This window comes from Cryphonectria parasitica, assembly GCF_011745365.1.
Source record: "Cryphonectria parasitica EP155 unplaced genomic scaffold M406scaffold_10, whole genome shotgun sequence".
NCBI lineage: Eukaryota > Fungi > Ascomycota > Sordariomycetes > Diaporthales > Cryphonectriaceae > Cryphonectria > Cryphonectria parasitica.
This window is the reverse complement of record NW_024468918.1, coordinates 1,077,583-1,099,030: the sequence shown is the minus strand read 5'-3', so window position 1 is coordinate 1,099,030 and position 21,448 is coordinate 1,077,583. Positions and strand designations below refer to the sequence as shown.

Below are 21,448 nucleotides of genomic sequence, written 5' to 3'. Positions count from 1 at the left end.
TTCTTTTTCCCGCCTTCTCCCACACCCCCCCTTCTTCTCTTTTCTTGATTCTTCTTTCCTTTCCTCACACCACTACCATCGTCAATTCGACAAGTTGAATCAGGCCCAACTTCTTTGCCTCTCAGCTGTCCTTTGACGCATTCTTCATTTTCTTTATTTTCATTTTATTCATCACACTCGTTGAACATAGCAAATTCCAATCTCGTGCCTTCTGCATCTCGTCTTATCGCTATCAGAAATCATAGACCAGGTTTTTGCTCAAGGTACGTTATGAATTCTGCATGCAATGCGCATGAACGATTCCCCCCCAAAAAAACTCCATCAAGAGGAGAGAGTCTCTTCCCTCCATGTCCTGCTTTGGATGGTTGGCAACGTCATCCAGTCCCCATCTCGAGGTCCAGTTACACACCAGCACATGCACCATGCACATCCCACACCCACATCCATCCATACAAACAAAACACAGCACATGGGACAAACAAAACAGGCTTGCATCATGGACGCATCACTGCACTGCACACAGTTCAGACGACCCAGTTTACCAGCTCCAAGTCTCCCCATCCTGGCTCCATCCCAGCCACACTCTGGTACAAGGGAACCTGCACATCCCTCCCCTCCACGCGTCGTCACCTCACTCAGCCTGTGCCAAAATGGGACCACAACCTGTCGGCTCAGGCTGTGGTCATCCTAGGGGAAAGAATAGGATGAAAGAAAAGAAACAAGCTGGAGTGGACAAGGAAGAGGGGGGTGGGACCTTAACTTTCACCTTTTGCCTTTCATTCTTCGATTCTCGACAAACGCTTCACTCAATTGTCACAACCCCAACAGTCGTTTTGGACAATCCAGGCTAACAACTTCTCCATCTTTCTTCCCAGATCAATTCATCTTTTTTTTTTTTAATACGAGGCCAACTCACCACCACTCATTGTATCTACGCAAACCAAACCAAAACAACATCATCAATTCATCATGTTTTCGGCTAAGCAGCTTGCCCTGGCCGCCCTCCTGGGCCAGGTCTACGCCGATGTTGAGCCCATCGTCATGAAGGGCCAGCACTTCTTCTACGAGAACGGCACCCAGTTCTTCGTCAAGGGTATCGCCTACCAGCGGGACACCAGCTCGTCCGAGGCCGCCAGGAAGCGCGACGACACCACCACAGACTACATCGACCCCCTCTCCGACTCCGTCCGTTGCAAGCGTGACGTTCCTATCCTGGCTGCTGCTGGCACCAACGTGATTCGCACCTACGCCCTCGATCCCACGGCCGACCACGACACATGCATGGAGCTGCTGGCCGACGCTGGCATCTATGTCATCTCCGATCTGTCGGACCCTGACCAGGCCATTGACCGCTCCGACCCGGTCTGGGACACTGCCCTGTACACGCGTTACACCGCCGTCATTGATGCCATGAAGGGCTACAAGAACGTGATCGGTTTCTTCGGTGGTAACGAGGTCACCAACAACGCCTCCAACACCGATGCCTCCGCTTTCGTCAAGGCCGCCGTCCGTGACATGAAGTCCTACATCAACAGCACCGCCGAGCGCTGGATGGGTGTCGGCTATGCTGCCAACGACGACTCTACCATCCGTGACAACATGGCCCACTACTTCAACTGCGGTGACCAGACGGACGCCATTGACTTCTGGGGCTACAACATCTACGAGTGGTGCGGCGAGAGCAGCTACACCGAGTCCGGCTACAGCGAGGTCGTCGACTTCTTCTCCAACTACTCCGTCCCCGTCTTCTTCTCCGAGTACGGCTGCAACAGCGATGGTGCCGACGAGCGTATCTTCGAGGAGACCACTACTCTGTACGGCGACGAGATGAGCCCCGTCATCGCCGGTGGTATCGTCTACATGTACTTTGAGGAGACCAACGACTATGGTGAGTTTGGATCTTTTGAACCTTTCTGAGATGATCTATACCCGATACTAATTGACTCTTGTGTGTAACAGGCCTGGTGAGCGAGATCGACTCCACCAGCGTGTCCATCATGAAGGACTACACCTCGCTCAGCTCTCGTGTCAATGCCGCCTCTCCTACCTCGACCTCCATGGCCGCCTACACTCCCACCAACTCGGCCGCCGCCTGCCCCGCTGTCGACTCTGCCTGGCAAGCCGCCAACATCCTGCCCCCGACTCCTGATGCCACCCTCTGCGAGTGCATGTACGAGTCGCTGAGCTGTGTGCCTTCCTCCGGCATCAACGGCTCCGCCTACAGCTCCATCTACGGCTACATCTGCGGCGAGGACGAAAGCTACTGCGCCGGCGTCCTGACCAACGCCACCAGCGGTGTCTACGGCGCCTACTCCATGTGCAACTCCACCCAGATGCTCGGCTACATCCTGGACCAATACTACCAGGGCCAGAACTCTGATTCCTCCGCCTGCAGCTTTAACGGCGACGCCGTCACCCAGGCCGCCTCGACCGCCTCCAGCTGCAAGTCCCAGCTCGCCAGCGCCAGCTCTGCCAACGCCTACGCCGCCACCGCTACCGCGGGCACCACCGCCACCGGCACAGGCAGCTCCAGCACCTCCAGCTCCAGCTCCTTGGCCATGCCCTCGGTCCACAAGACCTTCTTCGGCATTGGTGACCTCGCCATCGGCCTGTACATGGTCATGGCCATGGGTGCCGGTGCCGCCATGGTTGCTCTGTAAGGAAATCATAAAAGAAAGCAAAAGCAAACGATTTCCCTGTGGTGTCTGGAACGGTGATTGTCGAGGAAAGATGAGAGACAAGATGAGGGACGTCGGAGTGATTGATGTCCTTTTCCACGGGCAAAGAGGGCTGCATTGTCATGATATCCGACACCGTCCCGCGAGCAGTCCAGGATGGGGGACCAACGGAAGTACCCTCCCCTGGCCGCGAGGGGGGTGGTCGTCAAGCAAGTGTTTTTTTCTTTGTGACGTAGGATATAGACGGAAGCTTCATGCGGAATTGATATTCTTCCCCCTTTTCTTTTATACAATTTTTTGTTTCAACGTCTGGGATTTGAGTTCTATGGTTGGCTGCAGTCGGGCTAGGTGGCCTCTCCTTTTCAAGGATTGCTCCATCTACCTGTTACTGTCTTTCGAGCCGATGGGCACACTCGTGTGTACCGGTGTCCTCCAAGAACACCTTAATGAACCTGCTAATGCGCCTGGCGTTCTGCATCTGTTCTTTACCCGTCTGCATTGGCTTGGCTTGCGGATTCTGTATTGTTCATAGCCCACAGGCACGCAGTACTCTTCAAGGGGGAAATATCCGTAATTACTTTGTAGTAAATAAAGCAAATCAAAAAAGATAATAAACCCTACTGTGCGCATGTCATGTTGTCAAGGAAACAACAAGTGGGTACGGGATCGTGTAGCTTCGCGAGAGTTCTGGATTGTACGCCCTCGCCTATAGCGTCGGGTATTGTTCTGCTGTCACTTTCATCATATTGTTGCTGTCGCTCTAGCAAGTATCATGTCCATTCTTATGAGGGAAATGTTTTGATGACAGAGCCTACGTGCAGAGTTTCCCACTAGGTGCAGGGCACCATTCAAGATGTCACAGGCGGCTGAGGGGGGTTGGCTCAAGTAAAGTAGCTGGGATTCCAATTTCTTCCTGAATCGAGCCCATCGGTATTGGGAACAAACCAAAAGAAAAACAAAACAGGGCATCATTCTTACTCTGATTCCACTTTTCCGGTGCCCCCAAAAAGAACAATGCGCGATCTAGTGTCCAGGTCACGACGAACCACCATTCTCGCTCTTGACCTCTGCCGCACTCGGAGACACCGCCTCCTCCACCAACCCTTCAGGACCATCTCCGTTAGTCTCTGGCTCCCTCTTGACGATCTTGGCCCATTTCTCGCGTAACATCAAATCGTCTGCGGGCTTGGGAGAGGCGTCTCGGCCTGCGACGAGGGCGTAGACGAAGCTGGCGGCCGTGTAGGCGCCGACCAGCCAGACCCAGGCCAGGAGGGCGAGGCCGAAGGTGAGGCTGAGGGTGGAGGCGAGGACGAGGGCTGCGAGGCCGATCCAGAAGAGGGAGAAGAGGAGGGCGGAGATGAAGGCGACGGAGAGCGTGCCCAGAACGAAGGAGGTGAAGAACAGGGACGGTAGGAGGGCGAAGAAAGCCTGGGCGACTATGAAGGACTGAGAAAGGTTCGAGAGGGCATGGTTAGTTTTGCTATCCGGGCAAGGTAGAGAGGAATGGCAGAGGGTACTGGTGTGGGGTGACAGAGAGGGAGAGACTCACAAAGAGGAGGGGCCGTCGGCTGGCAAAGGATTGGAGAGAGTGGTATATTCTCCGGCGATCATCTGGAGGGACGACGCGGTCTGCTTGGCGACGTGCCGACTCGATGGCGCCCGTGACGAGTTCGACAACTGCCATCCCAGCTGTCTGTATCTTGTGTCTCTGTAGTTTCTAGAAGCCTTTACACAGACAATAGTATGTCGGAGGAAGAGAAACAGATTGCAGCACGGCTTGTCAGGGGAGGGGAGGGGGAGGACTTGTCTTTAAGTGGGACAGAAAAGTGAGAGCAAACAAGAGAAGAAAGGCATAAGATGTTTGAGTGGTTGTGCTTGCTCGAAACGTGTCTGCAGACGACAGGGGAGCTTACGCGCCTAGCCTGTGGTAAATACGTACTACAAAGTACCATAGTACACCCAGTGCATAGTACCTCGCCGTACTTGCCCCCTTCTAGTTTCCTCTCTTCTCCCTCCAGACTCGATCCAGAGCCAATGAACAAGAGTCTCAGTAAATCGGTTGTGAGATCAATATAATTTTCTTCATTTCTGCCTTTTTTTCTTCTTCCTCGGATTTCCATGTATACAACGATTCAAACCTCACTGTCATTCTGAAAACCCTTCAGGGATTGTATTGTGTCTTCAAGTACTGTCGGTTCTGGAAACTTGCCATTGCAATGACGACATCCCCACTTCCCAAAAGCAGGAAGCAAGTGCGAACCTGGCCCTGCTACGGAGCATTCAAGGCCTCAGCCTGCAGACCTTTAAGCGAGGGCTTTGGCAGCCCGCGAGATCATAATAATAAGAACAAGCATATTTATGACACCTCAAAGGACACATATTGCTACGTATCGGTCCCTAACTGCTCGGTCAAGCATTTGATACCATCACTGCGCCCCTATACTATACCCTCTCCTCTTTTCTCTTAACGTACACGAGCAACAGGTATCTACATCAAGATCCCTTTTTTATCTCCCCTTCTTAAAGCTCTCCCTCTGTTTCTTGACTCCTAGCCCATCAGATCTGTCCTTCATCATGCCGGATTCGCTCGACATTCAGCTGCAGAACCAGACCAACTCAGACCAGGTCTGGGCATACATCACAGGGATCGCCATCAGCAATGGCCAGCGAGTACTGCTCAAGTCCAACGGAAGGGACTTATACTACCCTCAGCAGGTGTCCCAGATCGGCTCCCCCCTCGCTGAGGACTGTGCCATCCCTCTGGGGCCCCCGGGCAATACCGTCTCAGTGCACATTCCCCAGATCGCCGGTGGCAGGATCTGGTTCTCCTGCGACGGCAAGTTGCAGTTTCTCCTGAATCCTGGGCCCGCCCTCGTCGAGCCGAGCGTGCTGAATCCGAGCGACCCCAATGCGGATGTCAACTTCTGCTTTGCCGAGTTTACCCTAAACAGCGACCAGCTGTACGCCAACATCAGCTACGTGGACTTTGTATCACGGCTGCCGACCGCCATGACCCTCGAGACGGCCGGAGGAGCGGTCCAGCACGTGTCGGGCATGGCGCACGACGGCATCGACCGCATCTGTGACGGATTGAGGGCTCAGGCCGCCAGGGACGGGCTGCCGTGGGACAAGTTGATTGTCCAGCGCCCGGGCCAGCCGGTGCTGCGGGTGCTCAACCCGACCCACGGGGACGCGGTCGGGGCTGGCTTTGCGGGCTACTTTGAGCCGTACATCGACGAGGTGTGGGACTGGTACTCGGCCGCGCGGGGCAGCCACCAGATGCGCATCAACACGCAGGCTGCGGCCGGGACCGTGACTGGCACCATTAACGAGAAAGGGGACCTCGTCTTTGGCGAGGAGGCGTTCCAAAAACCAACCACGGCAGACGTCCTAGGCTGCAACAGCGGGCCCTTCACGACAGGGCCCTCGGCATACAGAAACAGTGTCATCCCCAGGCTAGCGGCAGCATTTCAGAGGTCTGCGTTGGTGGGCACAGACGAACACCCGTCGGACCCTTCGACATTTTACCAGCGAGATCCCACGAACCACTACTGCCGTATCGTACACGAGGCCAACCTGGACGGCAAAGGTAGTAGCCTCACCTTGCCTTCTCCTCTCTCTCTATCCTTCTCCCCAACTGTCTGTGTCTGTGTCTGTCTCTTTTTCTGACAATAATCACTCTAGGGTATGGATTCGCCTATGATGATGTCGCAGCAGATGGGGGTCCCGATCAGTCAGGCAAGGTGAACGCGGGGGATCCCAAGACGTTCATCGTGGCGGTGGGTGGGAACAATGCCTACGCAGGCGACCACATGCCAAGCCAACATATTCCTACTGCATTTACTTCTTCTTCTTCCGCCGCCGCCGCTGCTGCTGGCCGTTCCCACCATGGCCAGCCACCACCTGCTGCTTCAGGCGCGTCAGACCCGCCACGCCGTCATGGCCCATCAATGTCGCGTTTCCGGAAAATCTCAGCAAAGGCACAGAAATGGTTCCATTAATCTCTGAGGAGGGAGGAAGAGGGGTGATTTCTTTGAACCTACATGCGCAACACTACGACGTCAAGAAATTGATTCACGGGTGTTCCATCAGGGGTGATCAGAGACAACGGAGTTTCCACCTTGGTCTTGACGGCGGAGTCTGTGGTAATAAATAGTCCATACTGCGTAAGTATCCACACCTAAGGTCAGAATGACTTCGTTTGCATGATGCCCCCTGAAGAGCTTTTTCTTTTTCCCCGCCAGGACGTCCCAAGAGTTTCGTCTCATGTTGTTAGGCCGGATGAAGGACTCCCAAACATTGTTTTACCATAATACTTAGAAGTACACCGTAATATTAAGAGCGGTACGAGGGTACAAGCAAGCAGTCCTTATCGGTGATAAGCAGCCCTGGTGGGGTGGTAGGGGGGTAGCTTCCCGTAAAGTATGTACTATTGTAGATGCCCCTCCATAAATGTTACGAATATCCTCCTCGCCCAGCTGTATTACGTCCATTTTTCCTGTCTGTCTTCTTCGAGAGCAACCAAACCTTATCACACTCTTTCTCTACAGAATGGAGTACGACACCAAGACGCGTACGTTATCATCTTCCTTTGCATCCTTCGTCTTCTCCCCGAGTCTCCCGGTTTCAGTTCATTGTGATGGCCCAGAATTAACTCTCGTATCGATGCGACAGCGGCCTACTCAACAGCCGACAAGACCTCCTTCGGGTGGACGACCGCCCGTGAAAGATGGCCTATCATCATAGTCTGTTCTCCCCTGCCCCATCTTACCATCCCCGTCTAAGCGACTCTGTCTGCTGCTCCTTGATCCGATCTGATCTGGCTGACCTGGTGTGCTCCCAATCACACAAAAAAAGACACAAGCCATCGACGACGCCTACCGCTCCACATCCCAGTGTACTGATCCTGAGAGGGCCGAGGAGGGAAAGAAGATCGTCGAGGAGCTGGCCCGTCTCAAGTACGAGGTCCAACACGACAGACCCCTTACGTATGTCCTTCCACTCGCGCCGCCCCGAATAATAACGTCGTCGTCCGACCTCGGACAGAGGAGCTGCCGCCACTGACAGCCTGCTCTTCTTCTTCCCTTCTGCCAGTCCCATCCGAGACGACGGCTTACCTGATGTCGCCATATACAACAAGGAGCTGGAGCAGCGGGGCAACCCGTCTTGGCTCAATGTGAGCTGGTTGTACTCTGAATGCTACCTGTTTCGGTATGCCTCCTCCTCCTCCTCCACTCCATTCCTGGCCTGTCCCCGCGACAGACAAGACGCGGCTGCTGAACGTGTGAGAATATACACATATATGTATACATAGACGCCTGAGCACATCGTTCAGTCTGTCCAAACACTGGAAGAACTACGATGTTTTTGCCCGCCAAAAGATCGACACCTTCCGGTCCTCACGCCCCGCCGTCTTGGAGCTGGCCGCGCGGTACAGAACGCTGTTGACCCAGCTTGACGAAGGGGCTGGTAAGCCCCAGGACGAGGAGGCCGAAAGGATCCTGTTCATGGAGATGTGCGAGATCTGCCTCTGGGGCAACGCCACCGACCTGTCCCTGCTGACCAGCCTGACGTATGAGGACATCCAGAAGCTGCAGGGCTCCGAGGCCAGGAAGGCCGCCGAAAAGAACATTCTCGTCAATGACCTGCCCGCCGCATACGACGTGCTGAAGAGGGCCAAGGCGGAGGGCAAGGCCGAGCGCAGGGTCGACATCGTCCTCGACAACGCGGGCTTCGAGCTGTTCGTCGACCTCATCCTCGCCGGGTACCTGCTGTCCTCGGGCCTCGCCACCCTTGTCGTGCTCCATCCCAAGTCCATCCCCTGGTTCGTCTCCGATGTCCTGCCCAGCGATTTCTCGGAGCTCCTCAACGCCTTGGCGAACCCGAAACATTTCTACGAGACCCCGTCCGAGGCCGAGAGGCTACAGGACAAGACCCCCGAACCGCTGTCGGACGGAGAACTTGAAGACTTGGCATTTCTCTTCCAGAACTGGAGCCAAATCTACGCCGAGGGCCAGATCATCCTGCGGCCCAACCGGTTCTGGACCCACCCAGGCAGCTTCTGGAGGCTGCCACAGGCAGATCAAGAGCTCTACCAAGATCTGCAGACGAGCGACCTGGTCATCTTCAAGGGTGATCTGAACTACAGGAAATTGACAGGCGATGTATGGTGCCGTCCTTTTTCTTCTTTTTCCCCTCTTCTCTTCACTGTTACTTGCTTTGTACCATTTCTCCACCATTTAGACCCTCCCCCCCCCTCCGGGGTCCCCCATTCCCCAGCCCTCTGTTCTTACGAACAGATTACGTTGAGAAAATGAAACCAGCTGACCATCCCCTCTAGGCGCAATGGGACGCCTCGACGCCCTTTGTCGAGGCCATTGGACCGCTGGGCTCGGGATCCGGGCTGAACGTCCTGGCGCTCCGGACCTGCAAAGCAGATGTAGTGGTGGGTCTGAAGCCTGGCCAGGATGAAGAGCTGCGGGCGATGGAAGGAGGAGGAGGCGACTCGGGGGCGAGGAAATGGGCGTGGAATGGCAAGTGGGCGGTTGTCTCCTTCTCGTCAGGCAAGTAGCCCTTGTCTTTTCCCCGTGGGCTTTGACTCTTCTTTTGCCTTTATTCTCTGGTCCAGGTGTTATGACACTCAACGCATGTTCGGGCGTGTTGCTTTTTTAGTAGAGATGGCGGGGAAAACGAGGTCATATTAGAAATGAACTCCACCAGGGACAGGATAGAACTGCCATATACAAACAACTGTGAAGAATCATCGTCCCGCTGGGATGTATCTTGGAGCTAGTTGAGTTATGCTTCACAAGCACTTACTTTACCCAACAGCCAATTACCTTGAAGAGATCGGGCTCAGGTAGTTATACGTACTTCATGTCAAACTTCCTTGACATATTCCTCCTTGCACCACACGCATGAATGGGAGAAGATAATAAGCAAGCACCTCCAGTGCTCCTCGCACGGATCCCAAACGAGGTCTTTTCCTCTGGATGAACCTTAGTATCATCGATTCCTCATTCGCAAAGGCGATAAATTACAAGAAAGGCTCAGCAGTTCTCGATACCATAATACAATTGCAATTAGTAACTATGTGCTAATTCACTATGCACTATTTACTTCAAGTAGTTACCGGACCCTCTCTCCCTCTCACTCCCCTCTCTCTGTCTCTCTCAGACTCCTCGGCTGGACTATGCTATTTGGGAATATGTTGCTGTCAACCCTTTGACGCTCATAGGGGGATCTTCACTACCTGTTTTAGTGTGCCGATTCTCGTTCCGAGGGGTGCCTTTGGGAACTACGTTTGGCCTCTGGGTCTTGTGCTTAGTTGCTTGGCTAATAATTATGTTGCTCCCCCTGGCTTCTTATCAACCATCTCCCAGCGGCGGGCAGCCAATGGAAATACGACGGGCAAAAAAGGGACCCTCTCCCTATCAAGTTTGGTGCTAAAACTGGTGGCACTGGGGCCGAACTAACCCCCCAAGAAGAGGGGTTTTTCTGAAAAAGGGCATGTAGACCCTGTATGGCCTCTACATAGCAGATCTGGGGTAAGGGGGAGAGAGAAGGCAGGTACGTACTGTAATTAACTAACAATCAGCAGAGCGCACCTGCATTGCGTCTGTTGCAACTTGTTAGGTAACATGGACCTTCGCGATCGTCCTCAAAATGACACATCGAAATCAACGTGAACCCGCCTTGGGCCCTTCATGAGAAACAGTAAAAGCAGCCGACTACCGAGATGATTGTAGTGATAGCTGTTTGAAGGGACCAGATCGTTTGTTATTATTATTATTATCATCATCATCAATCATAGCGGAGATGGTCTTGCTCCCTTCTTGAACGATCGAACGAACAACAGGGAGTTGATTCTTTTATGGATCTGAGTCGTTTGGAATACGCCTTGCTTGCTTGAATCATCGCACTGCCAGCTATCACCAAGAATCAACACACAGACACACACACACATTTTCTCTCTCAACATGGAATCTAACGAGGACAAGAAGAGGAGGAACTCTGGAGATTTGACCTCGGTCGTTGACGACGCCGAGCTGGGGACGGTCTCCAACAAGCATGAGGCCCCGATCAACGCCTCTGGACACGTCCAAGAGATGCCGCGACAGTTCAACCTGATCTCCCTCGCAGGCGTCGGCGTGACAGTCGGCAACGTATGGCCAGCTATCGGCGGCACGATCCTCGTGGCCATCTCCAACGGTGGTCCACCAGGCGTCCTCTACGAGTTCCTCGTCGTGTCCTGCTTCTACTTCCTCGTCGCCGCCAGCCTGGCAGAGCTCGTCAGCGCCATCCCGAGCTCGGCGGGCGTGTACCATTGGGCATCTGTGACGCCTGGCCCTCGATGGGGTCGCATGGTGGGATTCTTTGCTGGCTGGTGGAACTACCTGGGCTGGTGCATGGGAGCAGCAAGCATGGCTGCCATTTTGTGAGTAGTAGTAGTGGTAGTGTGGTATCTGTCCATCGGTCCTTGTTGCTTTTTTGGCTGGCTAACTGACCCGTCCTCATCTCGCTCTTTGTGCAGAGGAAACACAATCGTGCAAATGTACGCCCTGAACCATGACGGCTTCATAGCTCAGCCCTGGCATGTCTTTGTGGTCTATGTCATCTGCGTCTGGATCGGCTGCGCTGCTGTCTGTCTGGCCAACTCGGCAATGCCTCGTCTGAACAAAGCTGGTATTTTCTTGCACGTCTTGACCGTTTCCCGTCCCCCGTCCCCCGTCCCCGTTCTTGGCCAGAGACCCTGACCACTCCGCTGCGTTACATGATGAGCTAATCAAAATCTCTTTCTCATATACAGTGTTCTGGCTGGCTTCTTCATCACCGTTGTTGCTGTCGCCGCCATGCCTGGCCACAACGGCCGACCGCCTCACGCCACCAGTGATTTCGTCTGGAAGGAGTGGGCGCAGGCCCTGGGCTACTCGGATGGTTTCGTCTTCGTGGCTGGCATGCTCAACGGCGCCTACAGTATCGGCTCTGTCGATGTCATTACCCATCTCGCCGAGGAGATCCCGAACCCGCAGCGCAACGTCCCCATCGGCATGGCCCTTCAGCTGGGCATCGGCTTTAGCACCGGTTTCTGCTACCTCGTCGCCATCATGTACGCCATCAACGACCTGTCCGCCGTGTCCGCCGCCACCTACCCCATCGCCGAGATCTACAGACAGGCTACAGGCACCGCCGGCGCTACCGCCATGCTCGCCCTCATCATGGTCAACATCGCCCTCTGCGTCATCGGCCTCTTTATCACCACGGGTCGGACCCTCTGGGCCCTCGCTCGTGACGGCGCCGTGCCCTTCCCAAATCTCCTGGGCAAGGTCAACCGCCGCCTCGACATGCCCATGATCTCGACCATCACCACCGCTGTGCTGGTCACCGTGCTGGGCTGCATCTATGTCGGCAGCACGACCGCCTTCAATGCTTTCATCGCGTCCACTATCCTCTTCTTCAGCAGCTCCTACATCGCCTGCATCCTGCCCCATCTCCTCCGTGGCCGCAAGGGCATCACCTACGGGCCCTTCAGGATGCATGGCTGGGTCGGCTACGTCGTCAATGGTCTGTCGTGTGCCTACCTCATGATCTGGTTCGTCATCTACTCGTTCCCTTACTACCTCCCCACCGACGCTGCGAGCATGAACTACTCGTGTCTGATCTGGGGAGGCCTGACTGTCCTTGTGGGGCTGTGGTGGCTGCTGGGCGCGAGGAAGGGATACGAGGGCCCAAAGACAACAGGAGGAGTGGTCGTGGCAGAACTGTAGAAGCCATTCTTTGCTCAGATCAGAGATTGGGGAGGCGGAGGCTGAGGCTATGCTTGTACATTAATTGATAATAGATTCTTGAATATGAGAAACACTCAAAGACATTCATGTCATGGACATGACACTGCGTCACTCAACTTGAAAAGGCTGGTAGTACAATTTCTACGCAACTTCTCTGTGGCCTTTCACGAAAGACTGTTAGTTACTGACTCAGAGTGAGTGACTGAGATTAACATTCATCTCAAAATATCCTCATCTAAATCCCCCGAGACAAGAGCTCCAATATTGATGATTAAGACTGCCATTTGACAGTCACAGGATGTCATGAAGAGCAATATCAGATCCAAGGAGAGCATATTTGTCATTGTTAGTCCAACAAAAAATCAGAGTCCAGCGTAAGTACTTAGTTAACAGATTCCTGTGAGAAGTTTCTTCTGCGCCAGCACAGAGCCTAAAAATGCACTGCCCTATACGTTTTCCACTGCTGTAGCCTCTCTCAAATAGTTTTATCAAACCTAAGAAATAGCCCTGAATGTCAAACGGAATGGTTAATCTTCATTCATTGCTAACAAGTTGCGACTTCTAACCTCCTCTTTTCAACAGCAGGAACCTCAGCAGCTACTTGGGTACGGAAGAAGTTGCCTATTCGCATACCGATGATGCGGCTTGTTCAAAACAAAATGACGACCAGCTCGCCTCTGCCTACTATTACATCGCCATCAACTGCGTCACCGCAGTCGATCATGACAAGCAGTCTTCGCTTCGTGGGATGTTGGGCTGCCGATGCGGCCAACCTGACCTTCCGGGAGGTCAATGCATCTGAGAGCCCAGAGGCCTGCGCTGATGCGTGTGATGACTTCGCTTTCTCTGGCACAGAAGACAACACCAAGTGTGAGTTTCAAGAAATCCCTTCCTTCTCTGCTCTCGACCTTGACAGCGAGAAAGCTGACAAGGTATCATCTTCTGTTTCATCAGGCTTTTGTGGTGTCAACATGCCACCCCCCTCCGCCAAGATGAGCACTACGAGTTGCAACATGACTTCTGTAGGTGATGGCTTGCAGGTCTGTGATGGAGCCAATTGCCTCTCCTTATACACTCTGAACGACGGTGCGGATAACGTCGTGACTGTTACAAGCACCCACTCTGTTACTGTCACGAGCAGCCGGAGCACAGACGCCTCGGGGGAACCAGCCGGCACAGACAGCTCCTTGACGGTTTCGAGTGACCTTTCGGCTACGAGCGTCAGCATCTCCTCGACGACGTCCTCGCAGAAATCGCTCAGTACCTCCAACCTTTTACCGCCCAGCAGTATCTCAAGGACAAGCAGCGACCCCGGACTACAAACCTTTTCAAGTACCGGCTTCCTCACACTACCGAGCACATTCACGTCCACTAGTAGTTTCTTCCCCTCTTCCACATCGGGCAAAACCGTGGTCACTCCCTCGTCGACGAGCAAACCAGCCCAACAGACGAGCACGGAAGTCTCCTCAGCGCTCTCGACCACAGCGTACTATAGCAGCCGGTCGAGCTCACAGACGATCCCAGAGATTACAGCCATAACGCCAGTGAGCCGCACTCCCAGCAAACCTCCTTCAAGTAGTAGTAGTACTAGTATTCTGCTGCCACCAAAGAGGCCCACACCATCCACAAGTGCACCCTCGACCTCAGCGGGCTCCTCCATGTCGACAGGATCTAACCATAGCTGGCCCGCCGTCAGGACCGCGGCTGTATCAGTAGGGGTTGTCGCTGCGATGATTCTTTTCGTCGGGGTGGGTTGTTTCATCTTTCGAGCCAGAAAATGGCGAGGCAAAAGGCAGCAGCAAAGACACGGTCACTCCCAGGCGTGGCGTCGCAGGCAGGAGGGGCTTCGACCCAGCTTGCTCCCTTGGGGCCCGAATGGAACTATTAGGCTAGTCAGGGGCAATGAGAATGTAATATGATCACAAGGGGCGGTGACGTGATAAGGTGACTGAAAACAACTCTGTCAAAGATGAACAATGTTATGCAATAAGGACCGAGATTCTGGAAAGTGTATATGATGACAGTCAGACCAGAATTTGTAGAAGGTAAACTTGCTGTAGAAATGAAAATAACAGACATAGAAACTATAAAATACTAAACTGGAATCAAGAGCGAAATTATAAACAATAATGTGTAGCTGTAGATGGCTGTTAAGTATTGGAATCCCAGCACATGGCTGAGGATGGGATCGTCAATCACTAGGCGGGACACCTTTTGATGAGACAAGTCTTATGAAGTTGAATACAGATGCTAGGTTCTATATTTTCTATACATGGGTATCATCAATGCTCCTCTCTTGAGGAACTGTAAATGCAAATGTCGCTAGATGCTTTTTGATGCGCAAGTTGGAGCTATTCCCTTTCTCCAATACGATCTGGCTGGAGTTGGGCCCACAGGCCAGCTCTCACCTCAAGACGCCCTCCCTTTATCGTCTCTTGCTTTTGCCTTTGTTCCCTTTTCCGTCTGTAGGTGGATGGGCGCCATCATTGATTCCCTTCTCTGCATCTGACCTCCACGCAGACTCGATCTCCCGCAGGGCGGCAAGGACAGGAGGCCCCGACTTCTCAAACAAGGAGTCCCTCTGGTACCGGCTCAAGGGCTTGAGAACGTAGTCAGCAACAGTGGCAGGATCTCTCCCCTCAGGCCGGCCGATGCCAACAGAGATCTTTGCCCACCTGGTGGCGCAGAGGTTGGCGGGGTCCGAGGAGGCCATGAGCGACATGATGCTCTTGAGGCCGTTGTGGCCACGGTGACTCCTGTTCCACTTGCGGACCTTGACGACGCACGTGTCTTCCTCGAGGTCATCGTGCACCACGACCAGGCCCAGGGGCGCCCCGGGGTGGCGTTCCCTGTGCTGCTGCAGGGCCTCCCGCCACGTCCTTGCCAGCCAGGGGCCCGACACGTTCATGAGGGTGGGACACTGGAGCAGGGTGTATCGGGAGCCCCTCGAGGCCTGTGTGGCCTTCTTTCCCAGACGCTCAGAAGAGAAACGAGGCTGGTCGGCGGCGTCGCGCTGAAGAAGGTTCTGAAGTGACTGTAGCGCGATGTGGCCGGCAGAGTGAAGGCTGTCGGCGTAGGGTGGAGGATTTCCCAGGCTGACGACAAGGAAATGAGGATCAAAAGTGTTCTCGGTCATAGGAGGAGGAGAAGAAGAAGAAGCCGAATCCATAGTCTGGTTGGCAGAGGACTGAAACTTTGCTATTTGCAAAAAGGCTGTTGTCCTTGATGTCTTGATGTGAAGTGAGATGGGAGAAGACATGAGGAGGCTCAGGCGGTGCCCAGACCGGCTTAAGTATCTGACTGTAGCTGGTGGCATGATGGACCATATATAACTACCCTCCAAGGTCGGGTTGTGGTCGTGGTGGTGCTGATAAATGAGTTGAAGCCTGGCGAGGTCTCGACCTAGTTTTCCTCTCGCGCGCCGAACGCTGCCCAAGACTACTACTTCCCAGTAGTGGTCCTAGTATCTGCGTAGTAATAGTAGTAGTAGTAGTAAGCGCAGATTGGATTGGCTCTAAAGAATGAATCATACCGTATGTTGGATGAGCATGAGCCTCTAAGCCTCCATTTTGTAGCAGTTGTCTTGGTCATCCGGCGAGTCACTTGGGTTAGGTTCAATTGAGAGAGTCAGAGTCATCCAATCCCTAACCCTGAGCCTGAGAGAAATATTGTTTCTCTTCTTTTCCTTCCTTTAATTGGTGTTTGAGGGCGGGACCAGGCTGGAAAGTTTAGGCTATGACGTAATCCTGCACTGCCACAAAATATGTACTGAACTACGGTATGGTAGGAGCAAGTTGTGGCAGTGCGGGGCTCCCGCTTGTTCCTGTTCCTGAGTAGTCACAGTGCACTACAGGCGAGTTAGTGGATGCCTGACCACCTAGTGCCACGCAACCGATCAACCGACATGCAACGACATGGGTAATTCAAGGCCCGTGCTGGTTTACTTACTGACTTGACTGCCTGGCTGCTTGACTGCCAACAACCTTCGCACGCCCCCCCCTCGACAATAGACATCATCAGTAGCATCAGCAACATCGTCACCAACGACCGACGCCGCCGCGTACCACCACCACCATTCTAACCAAGCAGCTTCAAGGCGAGGCAATTGACAAGATAACGCCCAATCTACCTACTATCTCCTCCACTTGTTCACAACACATCACCCCACCTGCTTAGAGCACCTATCGAGACCAAGGCGACGGACTCTCCGCTCTTTCTCTGATCCATTGTCGTCGCCGTAACCTCCTCCTTCACGCCCCCCTCTCCTGCTTCCGACTCGACCCCCGAAAGCACCAGGGAGCAACAGTCGCCCAGCATGTCGTGGGCAGGTAGGATTGACCAACACCACAATAAAACTCGCTCTGTTTCCTTCGGGGGCCAGCAGCGGATTACGTAGCCGACGCGCTGCTGACACGATGATGCTTCAGGGTTCAAGAAGAATGTCAACCGCGCAACGACGCAGGTTATGATGAAGACGGGTACGTCCAGTATCTTGGTGGAGCGTGGTGAACTTCAACGAATAGTAATAGTATTGACTGACCTATTTTCACGACGAATACAGGTCACGTCGAGAAGACCAATGACCGTGACTACGAAGTCGAAGAACGGTACGATCACCCTCTCTTCCCCGTCTCGTCTTCCACCAAAACACTGCGCGGCCTCTAACAATCTCTTACAGCCGCTTTCGTACCATGGAGACGGCGTCGTTAAGACTTCAGAAGGAGGCCAAAGGCTACTTGGACTCTCTCAGAGGTTCGTTGCTTCTCGCCCACCCCCTTTTTCCTGCTTACGATCCCAAGGCGCGCCGCTAACACTACTTCCGTCTGTATTCAGCAATGACCGCCTCACAAATGCGCATCGCCGAGACCATCGATGCGTTCTACGGGGACGCAGGAGCTAAGGATGGTGTCAGCAGAAGTTACAAGCAGGCTGTCGAGGACTTGGATGCAGAGACTATAAAAGCCCTTGATGGGCCCTACCGGTAAGAAAAAGTGGCTCACAGCGTCGCCACATAGCAGCGGAGAGAAGGCGGAGGTGGTGAAAGGGGGGAAATATTGTGGCGTAGTCCAGACCGCTAACTGTTACTCCCTGGACAGGACTACTGTGCTGGAGCCCATCTCCAGATTCTGTGCCTACTTTCCCGACGTCAATGAATGTTTGTCTCGCCGTCCTGATGCGCCTTCTCTCGCACACATACAACACACATCCCCCCTCTGATGGAACGCAAGCTGACAGCACTTCCTCTGACTCCCTGCAGGCATCAAGAAGCGCAGTCACAAGCTCCTTGATTACGACGCCCTCCGTGCCAAGGTCAAGCGCCTGGTGGACAAGCCCGACAAGGATGTCACCAAGCTTCCGCGCGCCGAAAAGGAGCAGGACATGGCCAAGGCCGCTTATGAGCAGCTGAACGAGCAGCTGTGCACTGAGCTGCCCCAACTCATCGACCTGCGTGTCCCCTACCTGGATCCTTCCTTCGAGGCCCTCGTCAAGATCCAGTTGCGCTTCTGCGCCGAGGCCTACAGCCGTATGGCCCAGGTTCAACAGTATCTCGATGCTGAGACCAGAGACCAATACGCCCAAGGCCATCTTGACGCCCGTGTCGAACAGGTCTTACAGGAAATCCGCGAGCTGAGCATCAGTGGCACTGTTTGATTCCTTTTTTCGACCACGGTATTGGCGTCTTATTGGCAAGGGTAGAGAGAGAGAGAGAGAGAGAGAGAGCGAGAGAGAAAAGGGTGGTCTCTTGTGTTTGTTTGAAAATCATCATGGCTGGCGCTAGGACTGAATTCACCTGATCTGCTCACCTCGAGCGCTTACAGACGAGTGTTAATTGTATGAACAATGCTCTCACCAATTATTTGGCCTCCTCTTGGCGATCACTGCGGAGCAATGACCCTCTGACATGCTTTTAGCCCTACCAAGCTCAACATACTGAGAATCCACTCTGGTCTCGGTGCCGAGGAGCGTGACAAACCAGGTCGGCTTCACAAACATGTCGGCGCGATTTTTCGCCGCCGCCCGTCTACAAATGCAGACTTTAGGTCCATCGTGGGTATTTCGTAATCTATTAATTCATTCATTAAAAAAAAAGCTTGGCGCGCGCATAGATCTTCTAGATCTACAGAGAATCCACCCTCTGTGTGACGACTGTGGTCGTCTGGATCCCGAGCTCACCCCCGCTCAGCTGTCGGTGGCCCGAGAGGGTCGAGCTGTGCTTGTCACGGCCTCCAGACACGTGAACTTGGTACGCAGGCATCTCGATGTCGCCCCTCATGGCCCCAGCACCGCTGCCTACATCCACCTTCAGGCCAGCCATGTCCGCATATGCATCCTCTTCGTACGCCGCACTGCGCGCTATACCCCTGGTCGAAGACGTCTCCGCATTCCCAGACCCGAGCCTCTGTGTACTCTTGCCCGTGAAGCCGTAGCCGCGAGAGGGCATGCCACTGCGGCGGCCACCACCGGCGCTGGTTGTCGATTTGAAGAGACGTGGAAGGACCAGCGCGATGAGTGGTTTCAGCGTTGGTAGACAGGCTGCCAGTACGCCTATACAGAGCTCGAGCAGGGACCAGATAGCCGCGTCCGTGTTATCCCAGGTCGGGTCCGTGGAGCTTCCGGCGGCCTTGAGGGTTGTGATGCGATAGATGGAGATGATACAGGTGCTGTTCGATATATTAGTTTTCTTCTTGTGCAGAGGGAAAAAAATATACAGTACATGTCAAGTACTTGAGAGACAGGAGGAAAAAAGAGACCAAAAAAGGCCGAAGGACCTACAAGAAGCCGAGACAAAAGACGCCCGTCAACATAATCTTCTGCTTCTGCGGCAGGCGAAGGCTCCTGATCACGGGCAGGGGCATCGTGAAGACGAGCAGATCCGTGAGGAGATTGATGGCGGCCATAAAGTACCAGAGGGTGAGCTCGTTAACACACCTGCCCGGGACGCTCGTGTCCCAGAAGGCCTCGACGGGAACGCAGGAGAGAGGGAGGAGGATGGCCAGGGTCGTTGCCCACATCCCCTCGAAGATCAGACCGATCAGTGTCAGCTTCTGCATGAGGACGTAGGTGAAGATGCGGCGGAATTGAAGCAGGATGGATATCTTGACGATGCAGATTGCAACGTTGTACAGGATGATCGAGGCGTAAAAAGACTTCCTGTTTATTACAGCGCTTGGTGTCAGTACTCATTTTTCTTGTGCTCTCCAGTCCACATTCCCTTGCTATGTGCCTCTACTAGGCAATTCAGTATGTGAGATAAGGGAAAGGATAAAAAAGAAAAGAAAAATTGAGTGCGAAATAGAAGACGGCGACGGCGAAGCTTCACTAACATATAAGGTATAAGGTTCTCAGCAGGCATGACCCAGAAGTGATGTCCCATCCCGAAGGCGCTTTCTAAACATAGCGAATGACTGAAGTCAGCGTCTTTTGTCTCAGAGGTCGTCTCTGGAGCTTAGAGGTCTTGCTCATCTGCCCAGGGGCAAAAAGAGAAAAGGCAGCAAACACAACACTCACCAGCAAGAATGGCGGCGGCAGAGCCAAGAGTGAGGACCTGCGCAAAGACCATGACGGCATCGTCGGCGCCAAACGTGTGAAGAATGCGAGCGCGAGTAAAGACGCGCAGAATGACCGCTAATGTCGAGAGGACGCAGGCGATGACGACGAGAGAGACAATGTAGCTGGTTTGGGAGGCGCCATCTTCGGCATGGTTCACCTCCGCAGTCGCGGCCATCTTCACGGCAAAGTAATGGGAGGAGGGCGTGCTGGCTGGTTTTTTTTCTTCTTCTTTTCTTGGCGAGGGTTTCGAAAGGGATCTACACTGCTCTATTGCCTCGAGATGGTTCTGGGCACTGTCACGAATACAAGCTAATACTCGTGGTGACTGTGTTGGCGTGCGTGTGCAAGAGCAATAGACCAAGGCTGCTGGATCAGGGAGAGAAAGCCTGCGACGTGTGTTGCGGCAAAGGCAACGAAGGAGAGGAAGAAAGAGAGAAAAAGAAACATAGACCAGAGTCTTGGGATTGAATTAAGAAATGTAGTAGTATTAATTAGTCTTTGTTGGCTGTGTAAATGTCACGGCCCAAGCCAGACCTTGTTACATCCATGAAACGGGGACGATGAAGGACTCCGGAAAATATCACTTCTATGTAGAGTCATCTTGGGAAGGGAAATGGATGGAGCCTCAAGTGCAATATCATATTATTAACTACAGTAATAGTACATTCTCAAGACTAATAACAAACAACGCAGCCTGCATGCCCAACCAACAGCATATCGTCCTCCAGAGAACGGGCCTCCCCTTGGGTTGGAGAAAAGGGCAAGAGATGAACTGATCAGCCAAACAGGGATAGTGTCTCAGCTGAAGTTTGTCTGCCCCAGAATTATATTGCACTAAAACCATAACATGATGGAACCCAGCCATCGTGGTCCGAATTTCATGCGGGGTCCTTTTCTTTGCATAGTACGTAGTAGAATGATGATGTTCCACGGCGAGGTGTCCACATTACGTTCTTCTGCTTCCAAAGAGTCCATGATCGTCCCTTTGAGATTGGGAAGATTGTTACATTCGCGATGATCTTTTTCACGTGATAACCAGAGGCACCAGACTGCAGGTCGAGCCAGGTGGGAGAAGGTGCAAGTGCACCACAGGTACCACAAATAGGAGAAAGCAGGCATCTTCTTGAACGTTGTAATAGGCCAGAGACCGATGGACATGTTGCATGTGTGCTGATATCTGGTAACGAGGGACGCGTGGAAGCCTGTGTTCAGACCAAGCATACGCACGAAGTGCCTTGGGGACGACATGAACATTTCGGATCCCATTCCGCTCTTGTCCACTTTTCAGTGATCTTGATAGGGGATCCCATCATTATTGACAGGGGCTTCCCAACGAAAGAGAAGGGAAAAAAGCCTAAGGAAAATAGCGGAACCTGCAAGGGGGGAAGGTTCCGAGATCACCGCCACAGGGCAACATCGGTCAATAGCTTC

The 21,448-nt window shown here is 53.5% G+C and overlaps 9 protein-coding genes across 9 annotated transcripts; 5 read left to right on the top strand and 4 right to left on the bottom strand.

Annotated features, from left to right (window-relative positions):
• The first annotated feature begins 175 nt into the window (after nucleotides 1-175).
• On the top strand, nucleotides 176-3,278 carry M406DRAFT_104818 (glycoside hydrolase family 72 /Carbohydrate-binding module family 43). Its single transcript, XM_040915117.1, has 3 exons — nucleotides 176-263; nucleotides 876-1,888; nucleotides 1,960-3,278. Exons 2-3 carry the CDS (start codon nucleotides 970-972, stop codon nucleotides 2,658-2,660), a joined length of 1,620 nt encoding a protein of 539 aa, XP_040771357.1. The 5' UTR covers nucleotides 176-263; nucleotides 876-969; the 3' UTR covers nucleotides 2,661-3,278.
• Nucleotides 3,279-3,713: 435 nt separating this feature from the next.
• M406DRAFT_335046 (uncharacterized protein) lies at nucleotides 3,714-4,362 on the bottom strand (the record flags this gene model as incomplete). Its single annotated transcript, XM_040920992.1, has 2 exons — nucleotides 3,714-4,124; nucleotides 4,228-4,362. The coding sequence occupies 2 exons, from the start codon at nucleotides 4,360-4,362 to the stop codon at nucleotides 3,714-3,716; spliced, it is 546 nt and encodes a 181-aa protein (XP_040771356.1).
• Nucleotides 4,363-5,252: 890 nt separating this feature from the next.
• On the top strand, nucleotides 5,253-6,679 carry M406DRAFT_53094 (family 64 glycoside hydrolase; the record flags this gene model as incomplete). The annotated part of the gene is made up of 2 exons (XM_040924505.1): nucleotides 5,253-6,270; nucleotides 6,363-6,679. The coding sequence occupies 2 exons, from the start codon at nucleotides 5,253-5,255 to the stop codon at nucleotides 6,677-6,679; spliced, it is 1,335 nt and encodes a 444-aa protein (XP_040771412.1).
• A 550-nt stretch (nucleotides 6,680-7,229) lies between these two features.
• On the top strand, nucleotides 7,230-9,433 carry M406DRAFT_348602 (DUF89-domain-containing protein; the record flags this gene model as incomplete). Its single annotated transcript, XM_040922407.1, has 6 exons — nucleotides 7,230-7,251; nucleotides 7,353-7,423; nucleotides 7,536-7,666; nucleotides 7,773-7,889; nucleotides 7,993-8,842; nucleotides 9,019-9,433. 6 exons carry the CDS (start codon nucleotides 7,230-7,232, stop codon nucleotides 9,247-9,249), a joined length of 1,422 nt encoding a protein of 473 aa, XP_040771355.1. The 3' UTR covers nucleotides 9,250-9,433.
• A 1,224-nt stretch (nucleotides 9,434-10,657) lies between these two features.
• Nucleotides 10,658-12,445, top strand: M406DRAFT_52836 (uncharacterized protein; the record flags this gene model as incomplete). The annotated part of the gene is made up of 3 exons (XM_040924492.1): nucleotides 10,658-11,115; nucleotides 11,212-11,348; nucleotides 11,460-12,445. 3 exons carry the CDS (start codon nucleotides 10,658-10,660, stop codon nucleotides 12,443-12,445), a joined length of 1,581 nt encoding a protein of 526 aa, XP_040771354.1.
• Nucleotides 12,446-13,343: 898 nt separating this feature from the next.
• M406DRAFT_335042 (uncharacterized protein) lies at nucleotides 13,344-14,126 on the bottom strand (the record flags this gene model as incomplete). Its single annotated transcript, XM_040920991.1, has 4 exons — nucleotides 13,344-13,757; nucleotides 13,791-13,815; nucleotides 13,957-14,032; nucleotides 14,087-14,126. The coding sequence occupies 4 exons, from the start codon at nucleotides 14,124-14,126 to the stop codon at nucleotides 13,344-13,346; spliced, it is 555 nt and encodes a 184-aa protein (XP_040771353.1).
• Nucleotides 14,127-14,891: 765 nt separating this feature from the next.
• M406DRAFT_269161 (peptidyl-tRNA hydrolase) lies at nucleotides 14,892-15,602 on the bottom strand (the record flags this gene model as incomplete). The annotated part of the gene is made up of 1 exon (XM_040917989.1): nucleotides 14,892-15,602. The coding sequence occupies one exon, from the start codon at nucleotides 15,600-15,602 to the stop codon at nucleotides 14,892-14,894; it is 711 nt and encodes a 236-aa protein (XP_040771352.1).
• An 888-nt stretch (nucleotides 15,603-16,490) lies between these two features.
• Nucleotides 16,491-18,318, top strand: M406DRAFT_96221 (uncharacterized protein). The gene is made up of 7 exons (XM_040926323.1): nucleotides 16,491-16,794; nucleotides 16,894-16,944; nucleotides 17,028-17,073; nucleotides 17,145-17,218; nucleotides 17,300-17,447; nucleotides 17,563-17,621; nucleotides 17,724-18,318. The coding sequence occupies exons 1-7, from the start codon at nucleotides 16,782-16,784 to the stop codon at nucleotides 18,116-18,118; spliced, it is 786 nt and encodes a 261-aa protein (XP_040771351.1). The 5' UTR covers nucleotides 16,491-16,781; the 3' UTR covers nucleotides 18,119-18,318.
• Nucleotides 18,319-18,923: 605 nt separating this feature from the next.
• On the bottom strand, nucleotides 18,924-20,165 carry M406DRAFT_230293 (uncharacterized protein; the record flags this gene model as incomplete). Its single annotated transcript, XM_040915828.1, has 4 exons — nucleotides 18,924-19,128; nucleotides 19,241-19,618; nucleotides 19,792-19,855; nucleotides 19,976-20,165. Coding segments are annotated over 4 exons (837 nt in total), but the record flags the coding sequence as incomplete, so codon positions are not given.
• Nucleotides 20,166-21,448: the final 1,283 nt, after the last annotated feature.